This window comes from Macrobrachium rosenbergii, chromosome 58, assembly GCF_040412425.1.
Source record: "Macrobrachium rosenbergii isolate ZJJX-2024 chromosome 58, ASM4041242v1, whole genome shotgun sequence".
Taxonomy (NCBI): domain Eukaryota; kingdom Metazoa; phylum Arthropoda; class Malacostraca; order Decapoda; family Palaemonidae; genus Macrobrachium; species Macrobrachium rosenbergii.
In genome coordinates this window covers 20,361,788-20,375,895 of record NC_089798.1, presented here as the reverse complement: position 1 = coordinate 20,375,895, position 14,108 = coordinate 20,361,788, and the positions used below count along the sequence as shown (strand labels likewise).

Below are 14,108 nucleotides of genomic sequence, written 5' to 3'. Positions count from 1 at the left end.
CTCGTCTTGCAACACGACTTCGCACTCCCACCCTCCCCACTGGCCCATCTCCTCACTTTCACCATCACTTTCTGTCTCGTCCCCACCAGCCACAATCGGTGCCTCCTCCTCCTCCTCAGACTCTCCCTCATAGGCACTGAAACCACTGAACTCCAGATAACTTTCAGGCTGTAGCTCCCTTCCTTGACATCCTTGTGGAACAGAGAGAGGCCTCTTTCTCTACGAGGGTCTACACGAAACACATGAACCTGGGCATGTGTATGTAGCGGAGCGGCGAGTGCCCGAGAGGTATAAGCGCTCCACCATCAGCGCCTCGTCAGGAGGGCCCTCTCACACTGCTCCTCCTGGAACGACACCCACGGAGAAATAGAACGTGTAGCCCAAACCCTCGTCGACAATGGACACCCAAACCGAGATATAGAAGAATCTATCAAGGCGAACATCGATAGATGGTACCGTCAGGAACCTCGCCCCGATGCCCCTGAACGCATAGAGCTCTTCTACAAAGGACAATTTCACCATAAATATAAAGAAGACGAATGCGCCCTCAAAAACATCATCAAGAATAATGTCACCCCTGTTGACTCCAACAAAAATATACATCTAGTTATATATTACAAGAGCAGAAAGATGAGCAGCCTGATTATGCGCAACAACCCAGCCCCCCCTCAGCAGGACCCCTTGAAGAAAACCAACGTGGTATACCAGTACTCATGCCCCCATCCGAGGATGCCTCGGTTCTTACATCGGTATGATCACCATGTGTTTCTCCAAGAGGATTTCCTGCCACGCCGAAGAGTGGGCTATCTTTAATCATGCCAGGACCGTCCATAACCAGAGAATAGCAAGAAAAGACATAATCACGAACATCGCAATAATTGACCAAATTACCAACCACCGCCGCCAGTCTCGCCTCTTGGAAGCATTGCACATTGGGAAGGAGAAACCAACACTCAACATTACGCAAGAAACCTTTCTCCTCCCCACGGTAGCCAGGAGACATGCACCGAATGATCCCCATAAGCGTCATTTAGCAAATCAAAATTCGGCATCCGAGGATCGAAATTCTTCTCTTCATCCTCAGCACTACAACGCCGCCGCACGCAAAGACGAAAACCGAACTTCGAATTGGATGAGAAGGCTCCGCTGGAGGTGCATGCCCGGCAGCCAATCATAATTCAGCACCGAGCAAGACCCCTCCTATAAATACCAACCCGAGCACCTCGTTTCTTCAGACCTTCTGCAACCACGTCCAGAGGATGACCAACGAGCTGGTCGAAACATGTCGACAGTACCTAGAATAGAATCTGAACCCAGACGAACGATTTCTGATTGGATATTTTAATAAAAGACTTCCAATATTCCGCACACTGTCCTTTTCCAACATGAATATCGGCCAGTTACTGACTAACATCGCTGAGCCTGAAAAGTGAATCATAAGGAGGATAGAAAAGACACTATATAAGATAAATTCGAATAATACAGCCATCCTTTTTAATAAGACCTGTTTAAAAGAGGGTGTACTTCCTTCAAATAATAATAATAGTAATTAATAATAATAACTATAATAATAATAATGTAAGATTAAATAATAGGTAACTCAAAGAGAGAGAGAAACTGGTTTTCTCCCCTCCATTCAGGATGACCCGGACCTCATTAAAAGCGAAGATAGATGCTCAGAATTGATACTATTGAAATATGAAAATTATATTACAGTACTATTGGAATTATACTAAAGTGATATATGTGTTTCAGTGTTTCAGGATGGTAGTATAAGCATTTTTAGAGGGTACATTTTATGATAAAACAATGATTTACAGTACTAATTTTCAAATATTAAGTTTAATAAGATTAAATAATAACATTAACTGTGGAAAATAATAATTCTCTCTCTTATTTAGAGGAGAGAATTTTTCCGACTTGTAATATGTAGTATGTTTCCTTTGTATAATAAACAAGTTATTTACCTAATAAGTACTAATTTTCAGATATTAATAAGATAAATAATAATAATATAATATTTTCCCTGCATTTGTGTAGTAAATTATTTAACATTTTAAACAAACAAATAACGATTCCCAATCTTTTTATCCTCGACTTGAGAAAGGAGGTGGGAGGGTAAATGTCAAATTACTTGTCAGTTTGACATTTGCCAGAGGGGAAGGAGTGTTGCCCTCAGAAACTCATGGGTTTCAATCTTTTGATATCGTAAGGAGTTATCCTCCTCTCTCTCTCTCTCTCATCAAAGGGTAGAATGTGAGAAATGGATAGTTAAATAAATAGATACTTAGTTCAGCCCTTCCTTCTCTCTCTCTCTCTCTCTCTCAGGAAAAGATAATGTTTGTGTGTGTGTTCATAGTGTTTTAAAAATGTGTAGTAAAGGTAATACATCTTTGGAAGACAAAAAACAAATTTTGTTGTTGTCAGAGAGATTAAAGACATAAACACACACACACACACACACACACACACACACACACACACACACACACACACACACACACACACACACACACACTCTCTCTCTCTCTCTCTCTCTCTCTCTCTCTCTCTCTCTCTCTCTCTCTCTCTCTCTCTCTCTCTCTCTCTCTCCAACCTTGTTAAATATAAGTCATAGTGGTAACTCTCTCTCTCTGCTTTGGCTGGAAGGGTTAGAAGTACTTATGTATGTATATTTTTAGGGTACTAATGCTTAAGATGACTTTGAAATGATATTGATAATATAAAATTTTAAAGATTAGTAATAGGATAATAATTTAAGGTATATTTGATGTAGGATTATACTTAAATTATATACATTTGGTATTTGAACTTTCAAGATAGGCAGTTATAAGCATTTTTAGAGGTAGGGTAGTGAGTATTTGCAGATTTTAACTATTCGCGGGTTGGGGTCTGGAATGCACCCCCTGCGGAAACTGGGGGTTTACTGTAGTCCTTTTCCATGTAAGGATCCTCTGACAAGTCTCGCTACGAGGGTTTTACACCTTGTTGTGGTTCCAACTTCTGGCAACAGCACTTGCCAGTAAGGATCACATAGCAGTAGGAATGTTGGAGAGCTTTTTCCCCTCATTAACAAGCTTTTAGTTTGCTTGGCTGAAATTGTTTCTCTGACTGTACTAACCCACCATACTCATTCAAGGTGGTAGTCAACTCACTTTAACAATAGGTAAGATTCATTCCAAGTAATGAAAATTTTTATGATAAAAATGATTATTTTGAAACTTACCTACTGTTCAAGTGGAAACCCACCCTGCCTCCCCACATCTTAGTGGGTGTTCATGAAGAATTCTGACAAGAACGTAAACATTCCAATGCCACCTCGTGGAAAACGGGTGATTACAGAGACAGTCCTAGTGGGTTAGCCAAACATTATACAGTATTGTTTTATTCTGAATGCCAATTGCACCTCATGGTGCGAAGATATAAGCTAACTTTCACAGTCAGTAAGTATCCAAATAATTAATTTCATCATACAAATCTTCATTTTTGGACAGTTGTTCTCATTTTTTTTATGCAATTCCATGATTCTACTTTTCATGTATTTGATAGAATAGTTTTTCTTGCAGTTGATAGAATAGTTTCTCTTGTAATTGTTATTTATTTAATGAATATTACATTTTTCAGGAATGGAAACAGCAGGTGATATTTTGGAAGATGGCGAGAATGGTACAGTGATTACTGTTGGCCAAGGAGGTTGTCACAAAATTCCACCTTTAATGGAGGCAGTTCATTTAAAAGATCATTTGTCAGATAATCCTTCTGAATATTCATACTTTGATCAGCATAGAATGATGGCTTGGGCTGGCCCACAGCATTGGAGATTAAAACCATTGTCTAAAGGTAGGTTTGCTTTCTATTTGTTCAGGAATTTTTTGGTTCCCTGCCTACAAGTGTTGTATTTTTCTTTGGAAACTGGTAACTTGGCTGGCATTCGTGATGCAGTGTTGATATTTTAAATGATTTTAGCATCAGGTCGGTCAAATTTCACATTTTCCATGTTTTAGCTTGCATTAATATGTTCATATTTAATATTTAATATGTTTTTTCAGCATCATTTAGTTATAAAAATTACTTTAAGCAGCTTTTTAACAGAGGTCAGATAAATTTTGCCCCTCACCCAAGGTCATGTAGTCAAAGTCAGTTTCACAGTGTTTGCTTTTTTCTGATAATTTTTCTTACATTCAGTATCAAGTTAGACACATTTTCACCTTGACCCAAGATCATTTTCTGGTCATGTTTCCAGTTTACCTGACCTTGATAGATTTCTCTGCAGTTTGTTACATGACAGCCATATTAGACATACATTTATATGTTCATGTCTTGACTGTTCCCAGGTTCACCATTCTTTTGTCTTTGAGACAGATGGAAGTAGGCTCTCTTCTGTAACCTTGTAAGGGCTTCTTCTTGTACACAGTTGGTGCAGGATGATGGGAACAGATTTAGAGGTTAAAGAAAACTCTTATCCACCTATCTTAGTTTATTAACCTTAATACTACAACGGCCATCAAAAGAACCTTAACCTAATATATAAATCTTAATGCTACAATGACCATCAAAAAGAACCTTAACCTAATTTCTGTCTTCTTACTGTAGTTCTTCAATTATTCCTAGTAATACTTAGCAATTTGGTAAACATGACCAGCATACAATCTCAAGCACTTTTGGTTCAAAATAAACAACAATGTCACACACTCTTGCTCCCCAATGTTTTTCACATAAGTAAGTTCTGAGAATCTCAAATCACAAGTGCAAATACTTTCGTGAGAAAGTACACTACTATCAATTGAGCCAAGAGTTTAGTGGACTGTTGACCAAAGCCTACAGCAATGTAGTAGTGATCAGTTAACTCGTATCTGTCTAACTTCCCACTGTTCGGAGCAGTTCTCCCACACTGTAAACACTTGTCACCCCAGCACCTACTCTTCTTATCCTCACAGGGCCTTCGGCTCCCTAACAACTGAAATGACACTTTGCCCTTAGTTCGCATAAGTCATGCCTCCAGTCGTTTCCAGTCTACAGTATTTTACTACCCTTACAGTTGAAGATTTCTGTACCCTCAAAACTGAAGGATCATCCTTATCCAGCACAGTACAATCACAGTTCAGGTGAAGGGGAGCCTAATTACTCTACCCTAACACACTCAAGCAAACTGCAAGTAAAAAAAGAAAAAAACAAAAAAATATTCAGACAGTCACATACTACTCACTAACAAACATACGAAACAAATATAATAAAAACAAAAAAAAAACACAAATGAAGCAACATAATGGTTTCCAAAACACAAACCTCATCACACAAACCCAAACTTTTAAATGCCACCACATCATCATTTTTCCTGAAAGTTAGTGCTGTCAGTTTTCTGGGTGTTCCTTTGCAGAGGATCATTACACTACCACAGATTACTAATTCACTTCCGATTTTTTCCCAAGGTCACTTTTTCAGTTTTGTGATAATAGTTAGCATTGAAAGAGTAATTTATGTACAGTATCTAGTTTGTAATTTCCAGTTGTTAAGATAATCTGTTAGTTCACCAGCTTCATAATTAGCTGTCTAAAATTCACCAGTTTCATAATTAGCTGTCTAAAAGTAATAATCCTTTGATCACCCTGAGAATTTACAGTGCTCCCCCATTTTTATGCAGGGATAGGTTCCTGAACCTACCACGGAAATGCAAAAATCCCCTCTAAAAATGCTTATAACTGCCAAATACCTTGTACACCTTAAATTAAAATGCTTATAACTGCCTATTTTAACATTTCACCGCTTAATTTGATAGTTCAAACAAAAATATACCTTAAATTATTATACTAGAACAATTTAGTATTTCAAAAAAAAATACACCCCAAACCATCATCCCAAAACACCCAAAGTAACCTTACATTACGGTACTCTTCTACTACTGTTACTCTCAAGTAGGATATACACCCCTAAAATGCTTATAACTGCCTATTTTAACAGTTCATCATTAAACTTGACAGTTCAAACAAAAATATACGTCAAACTGTCATCCTAGAACACCCCAATATCATTTCAGAGTCATGTTGCAAGATTAAGTACACCAGCCTATAACTGTTACTCTTAAGTATCCCCTATCATTCAGAAACTCACATTTTCTTTGGCCTACGTAACTTTGCACGTCGTTCTGTGTATACTGTGATGCACTAGGCGTATATTTTACGTATATTGAAATTTTTCTGTTGTAAGATGATTTTGAAATTAAGTTTACTGTACAGGTATGTATTTTAGGATAGTACTCACCTAAAATACGTGGGTAGTTTAGAACGATGGGACATGTACCTCCAAACAGAATGCTAGGTTTCTTATGTCATGTTTGTATTTTTGTGATTACATACAAATATATTTATGATAAAAAAAGATTTACTACAGTAAGTTCTTGGTTTACATTGTTTTGTGGTTAGTCCTCACCATCTCCCATAAATTTATTAAAAAATTCTTGTGCCATCATTCTCTCTCTCTCTCTCTCTCTCTCTCTCTCTCTCTCTCTCTCTCTCTCTCTCTCTCTCTCTCAGTATACATATACCTGTACTGAGAAAACACAGCCAAATATCTATAATATGTTATGTCACTTACAGAATCTATTTACTGTATACTGTATTGATCTAATCAATGTAAAAGTATTTAAAATCCAAATTTCATATGTAGGCTCCAGTAGCAGTTTTTCTGTGATGACGTAATCTCTCTCTCTCTCTCTCTCTCTCTCTCTCTCTCTCTCTCTCTCTCTCTCTCTCTCTCTCTCTCTCTCTTGTATTTCAGTACTGTACTGTAAATATTCTATCATTACTGTACTGTACCATGAGCATAAAAAAACATGAAAATAAACAAATCCAGCAATTCACCACAGATCGACATAGGTAGCATTGCCATATTTTTTGCTTTATCAGATGTATATTGTACCGTATTTCATTACAAGTTTAGTCAATTATGATTATCACACATACAGTATTATAACAGTGCACAAGAGAATATTTTATCACTGTTGATGTTTCATCTCTAATCACCATAAAAATATTTAAAATCCAAATTTGATGCGGAGGCACCTGTCAACATTCTCATCCCAGCCATAGTTTAAGTGCCTTTGGTTCTCGTCCCCAGCAGGTTACTGTGCTTTGATGTACGTATAAACACTTCAGTCTCTCTCTCTCTCTCTCTCTCTCTCTCTCTCTCTCTCTCTCTCTCTCTCTCTCTCTCTCTCTCTCTCTCTCTCTCTCTCTCTACAGCATGCATATTACAGTTATTACTTAAATGAAAAAACAGCAAAATATCAATGAAACGTTATTTCACTTAATGAATCCATTTACACTGTGCTTAGACTTTGATGTAAAAACCACAGTTTCTCTCTCTCTCTCATAAACAGTATAATATCGTTTAATGGAAAAACAGCAAAATATCAGTGAAACGTTATTTCACTTACAGAATCCATTTGTATTGTGCTTAGACTTCGATGTAAAAACCACAGTTCTCTCTCTCTCTCTCTCTCTCTCTCTCTCTCTCTCTCTCTCTCTCTCTCTCTCTCTCTCTCTCTCTCTCTCTCTGTGATGTGACATTCTCTCGGTGAGACGTAATCGCTCTTGGTCTGAATAATCTACCCGATATTACGCGTCTAACATACAATTAGTAAATGAAATATAGCTTAAAGTGTTCGTGAACTATCGGTGATTAGCTTAATATCAGATTAGAGTGATAAACAGTCTAATAAGTTGTTTTTTCGAGTGAATTATTAAAATCTGAAAATCATGGAGGAGTCGACTAACAGTGGCAAAAGGTGGAGAAACCTTGCTTGCATCGGTGACATTCAATATGATGAATTGGCAGGCAGGGAACTCAGTCTGCTTATCATGGAGATGAATAGCTACGTCGACCAAAAAGATGCGAAAGCATTCACAGACATATTGAAAGGATACGATCCTTCAAACTGGATCAAATCTGTAGAAAATATAATGAAAATAATGGAAGGGATACCAATGAAAGTTCAAGTTATCAAAAGACTTATAAAGAAAATCTACAAAAATCAACACATACCATCAAAGAAAATAAGTATGGTGAAATTAGTGAATATATTGATTGATGCAATAGGCAAACGGATGCCTAAAGCATGTAAACTATGAAGAGTGTGGTATAGCATTGTAAATCCACAAAACCTGATTAGGAAATGCTATGCTTGCCATGTGCCTATGCATCCTTCCTGTGCTGAAGTAATGCAAAATAAAAATAAGGACACAAAAATATTTTGCTCATCATGTCTAGTATGGATAGACAAGGTTATTAAATCAAGACTTAATGTACAGATTGTGGAGGATGAAGAAGAGGAAAATAGAAAAGAAGAAAATAAGACTGAAGAGAGAGAAAAGAGTTATGAAAACAAAGAACAGGATAAGAGTATGGATGCAGAGAAACTCATAGATTCTACATATGAGGCAATACAGCAACATACATATGAAGAAATAAATTATGACATGATAAATCAAAATAAAATCCCAAAGAGGTTGTACCCCGATCTTCATATTGATGGGAAAGAACAAGAAAAAAAAAGAAAAGAAAGACACAGTATGCACCCTTTTGAAAAGAGGGAATTGCAGGTTTGGTGAAAGATGTTATTATAAACATCCCAAGATATGTCACAATTAAGAGATCTATGGCAAATGTGCATATCTAGATGGCTATGAAGAGGAATGCAGCGATCTACATCCAAAAATATGTAGGAACTGGAAAGAAGGAAATGGATGTAGGTTTAATAAGAAATGTAGGTACATGCATCCTGTAGCCATGAAAAACCAAAATGAAAATCAAATAAATATAAAAAATCAAGGTAAAAATGAAACAAATAAAGGAAGGAACAGAGATCATGTGATGAAGGCAAAAAGCAAGCCAACAACACAATATGAAAAGTCAGCACCACGATATGAGGCATCAGCTCCTAGATATAGCACAAGGAACAAGCAGTGTATCTATGATGCTAGGGAATGGTGCAGATTTGGAGATAAATGCAGGTTTATGCACAAAAGGAATAATTATGAAGCTGGAAGATCAAATATAATGGAAAAGTTGGATTTTTTAATGTACGAATTTCTGGAAATGAAAAAAAGATCAACATATCAGAACAGGAAAGAGACATGGGAAAATCCGTATTATTACCCATATTAGACAATGGAGATAATACGCAAAACCATCATAGTGATGAACGCAGCAGGGTTTAGTTTCGAGTAACTCAAAAGAAAGATAGAGTTCTTAGAAGAACTAACCCAAAATGAAAAAATAGAAATATTGAATATAAGTGAAACCTGGTATTCCCAAGAGACTGGCAACGATGACCAGATAAAGGGTTTCCAAACTTATAGATCAGATAGAAAAAATAGAAATCAAGGGGAACCACGATATATGGGAGAGATGCCAATCAAGGAAAAATCTGTGAGAAATATAGTAACACAGAATGTGAATTAATAGCGGTAGAATTTGAATCTGAAAAATTAGTGAACATTGTAATATACAGACCCCCTAATACTAAAGAGTTTGACATAATAATTGACAAATTGGATGAAATATGTAGAAATCACAAGGACTGGACTATACTCCTATCCGGAGACTTTAACTTTCCTTTTGTAGAATGGAAAGAACGAATAGGAGACTGTGGTTGTAATTATACATATAAAAAAGAGAGCAATAGTAGCGCAGAAGATAAGAGGCAATTTGAAAAGCTATTAGATATGCTACTAGAACATAACATTCAGCAAATAAATCACCTGCCAACAAGAAAGGATAATATTTTAGACCTAGTATTTGTGAATGAGGTGAACTATGTTAAAGAAATAATAGTATATAACACGAGTATTTCGGACCATAATGTCATAGAACTAACAGTCCGATCCAAAACACATGAAAACAGAGAAAAGCAAGAGACGAAAAAATGGGAAGGATTTGGAAAATACAATTTCTGTAGTAAGAATATAAACTGGTCAAAAATAAATGAAGAATTAAACAAAGAATGGGAAAACATATTTGTAAGTGATAATATACAGGAAAATACCGATATATTATATAAAATATTAGAGGAAATAGTGGAAAAATATATACCAAAGAAAAAAAGTAAACATCAGTCACAAATTCCAAGAGACAGAAGGATCTTGTTCCAGAAAATTAGAAAGTGGAAAAAGGTCTTGCAAAAGAAAAGAATGCATGGAAAGTGATGGAACTAAAAAGTAAGATAGAAAATGCAGAACAGAAGATTATACAATCAAAAGAAAATGAAAAATGGAACCTAGAAGAAAAGACCCTACAAAATATCAAGCAAAACCCTAAAATTTTTTATTCATATGCAAAAAAGATGAATAAAATAAGAGTAAAAATAGGCCCTCTAAGAATTGAAGGGCGATTAACGAATGAAAAAAAGGAAATATGTAACATATTAGCAGAAAGATATAAGAGTGATAAGAGTGAATTTACACCTAGAATTGACAATGAAGATAATGATACAGAAATAAGAGATGAAAGTATTGAATACTTATCAGATATAGATATTACAGAAGCCGATATTGTGCAGGCTATTAATGAAATTAAAAATGGATCAGCAGCAGGACCAGATGGCGTACCTGCCATATTGTTAAAGAAAGTGGTTCATTCAATCGCAAAGCCGCTAGCATTATTATTAAGACAAAGTATAGATACAGGCAAGATTTATGATGAGCATAAATTAGCATATATTACTCCTACTTTCAAAAGTGGTTCAAGACTAGAGGCAAGTAATTATAGGCCTGAGTCTGACATCTCATATTATGAAAGTTTATGAAAGGGTAATGAAAAAAAATATAATGAAACATTTAATGAAAAATAGATTGTTCAATATAGGACAACATGGTTTTGTATCTGGAAAAAGTACACAAACCAAGCTGTTAGTCCACAATGAAAGCATATATAAAAATATGATAAATGAAAAAGATACAGATGTGGTTTACCTAGACTTTGCAAAAGCTTTTGACAAGGTAGATCATAATATATTAGCAAAAAAAATGAGAAAACATAACATTGTTGACAAAGTAGGAAGATGGATAAAAGAATTTTTGCAAAACAGAAAACAATAGTGATTGCAAACGATGAGAAATCGGATGAAGCTACGGTAATATCCGGTGTACCACAAGGTACAGTGTTAGCTGCATTGCTGTTTGTGATTATGATTGCAGACATAGACAGCAATGTTAAGGACTCAGTAGTAAGAAGTTTCGCAGATGACACAAGAATAAGTAGAGAAATTGCTTGTGATGAAGATAGGAGCTCGCTACAAAGAGACTTAAACAAAATATATAAAGGGCAGAGATAAATAGGATGGCATTTAACTCTGATAAATTTGAATCAATGAACTATGGTGATAAAGTAGGAATGCTATATGCATATAAAGGACCTAATAATGAAACAATCACAAACAAGGAAGCAGTTAAAGACCTTGGTGTGATGTTGAATAGGAATATGTTATCCAATGATCAAATAGCAATTCTATTGGCAAAATGCAAAGCAAAAATGGGAATGTTGTTCCGGCACTTCAAAACAAGAAAAGCTGAACACATGATTATGCTTTATAAAACGTACGTACATAGTCCACTTGAATATTGCAATATAATATGGTACCCACACTACCAAAAGGATATTGCACAAATAGAGAGTGTACTGAGGTCATTTACAGCTAGAATAGAAGTAGTTAAGGACCTTGACTACTGGGAAAGACTACAATTCTTAAATTTATATAGTCTTGAAAGGAGAAGAGAACGCTACATGGTAATCCAAGCATGGAAACAGATAGAAGGAATTACCGAAAACATCATGGAGCTAAAAATATCAAAAAGAGCAAGCAGAGGTAGATTAATAGTGCCAAAAACTATACCAGGAACACTAAGGAAAGCACACAGGACATTAATCCACCACGCACCAGCATCGATAATGCAGCGTCTATTTAATGCGCTACCAGCTCATCTGAGGAACATAACAGGAGTGAGCGTAGATGTGTTTAAGAATAAGCTCGACAAATATCAAAGATGCATCCCAGACCATCCAAGACTGGAAGATGCAAAATATACCGGAAGATGCGTTAGCAATTCTCTGGTAGACATCAAAGGTGCCTCACACTGAGGGACCTGGGGCAACCCGAACGAACTGTAAGGTCTGTAAGGTAAGGTCTCTCTCTCTCAGTATACATATAATTTAATGAAAAAGTACAGTAATTAGTGAATAAATAGTGTTGCTCTATGAAAAAAAGTGAATTAGCAATAATTTTAGAGATACGGCCCAAAGAATAATCCACAAATTGGTGAAATTTCCCCCCGTGACAAGTGAATGATGTGTTCCACAAAAATCCGCGACAAAGTGAACTGCAGAAGTTTGAAATGCTTAAAATCTGGGGGCACTGTGGTTCTTTTACAGTGTTAGCTTTTTTCTTATTGTGATTCTTTTATATACATTCTCATTTTTTATGTTAGCCTGTTTGTGAAGGTTTTTGGGTTTTTCTCCTAATTAGCTGAGTTCTTAGCTATTTTTGGTCTTGTAAATAGGTTTTTTTTTTATTTTAATAGGTCTTCTCTTTTCCATTCTTATTAGCTGTACAGTAAACCCCCATATTCGTGGTCTCACGATTTGCAGACTCACCTTCTTGCGGATTTCTCTGTGGAACATATATACACATTATTCGCTGAAAATTCGCCCATTCACGGTATTTTTCACTGAGAAATATTCACTAATTACTGTATTTTCATCTCATTTTCATGACTAAAGGCACTTTTTGTGATAAAACTATTAAAATACTTAGGTAGTGCTCGAGTTACGATAATTCACCTTACGATAATTCAACTTTGCAATGGGGCAAGCAATTAATACTGATACAACGATATTTATAAAATCTTTTTAAATTTTGTGCAGGCGCAGGCAGCGAGAGAGACCAAATTACAACAGACCAACTTCTTTTCCTCCATCTCTTTATCCCATCTTCTAGTTAAAAAAGTAAAAGAGAATGATAAAAGTATTGTTAGTAACATTATACACTGCATAAGTGTGTACAGCCACAAACAACCGAACAAGAAACTGTTGCTTTGCTTATCAACGAATCGGATAACAACAGCCGTTTTGCCTGCATTTCAACCATCATACGGTAATAAACAATTACCGTAATTATAGTACAAATGACGTTAAGTAGAATAGGACAGATGTATTTTTACATTATACCCTTATTCGGTAAGGATAAAAGATCGGCAAAGAAATATACTGCTAAATTTAAGCTGCAAGTTGTAGCTGAATCTAAGAAAACAATGTTCAAACTGCTAATGACTATAAATTATTGTGCATTGGCAACATGGATGAAACTCGACCGTAATTAAAATTGGAGAGAACATTTTTTAATCAAAACTACTGGGCATGAAAGAACACATTACTGCTATTTTTACGCCGGTGAACAATAAATATGTAAAGCTCGTATTATGATGAAATCAAGTGAAGATAGCGAACAGAATCTTGATTATTTTTACACAAAACAAAAACAAATGACCCCAAACAGCCAGTGTCATCTATTAATGAAAAAAATAGCTAAATTTCACAACGAGACGTATGTAAGTTATGTTTCAACTTGAAAACACTTCGTATAACGAAAATAACCTTGCCCCATATAAATAAAGTATCTAGAGATTCATTTACGCTAACTGGAAGCAAGAAAGGCGCTCTGAACTGAGTTAAATACGGTGAAATAAACTTACCTCGTAATTTATTTCCAAACCAAAACATTGATCACAATTTATAATACAAAAGCAATATAAGAATATATACAATATTATTGGATACAGTGAATTAAGGCATAATATTTTAAAAGATCCATGGAAAAGATGCATATTCGTTATGTTGATGTATGTACAGTACGATATGTGAATATTGAGTACAGTATAATGTAGGCTAGGCTACCATATAAGTATACGATATACCGTAGTGTAGGCTAAGCAAATTCTTGTTTGTTATTCAATTTCTCTATGTATTGAATTATCATAAGTCACTCTGCATGAACCTCCAGAATTAGCTGATATTAATAATTACTATACTGTGTATGTATAGAGTATACTTTATAGTGT

The 14,108-nt window shown here is 35.7% G+C and overlaps 1 protein-coding gene across 4 annotated transcripts in view; it reads left to right on the top strand.

The window, feature by feature from the left end:
- The window catches only part of barr (barren), a 363,219-nt gene that overhangs the window by 235,923 nt on the left and 113,188 nt on the right, over window positions 1–14,108 (top strand). For all 4 annotated transcript variants that reach the window (XM_067101907.1, XM_067101909.1, XM_067101908.1 and 1 more), the window contains exon 9: window positions 3,625–3,840. In XM_067101907.1, coding sequence (XP_066958008.1) covers window positions 3,625–3,840 — 216 coding nt within the window. The remainder of the gene's footprint in view (window positions 1–3,624; window positions 3,841–14,108) is intronic.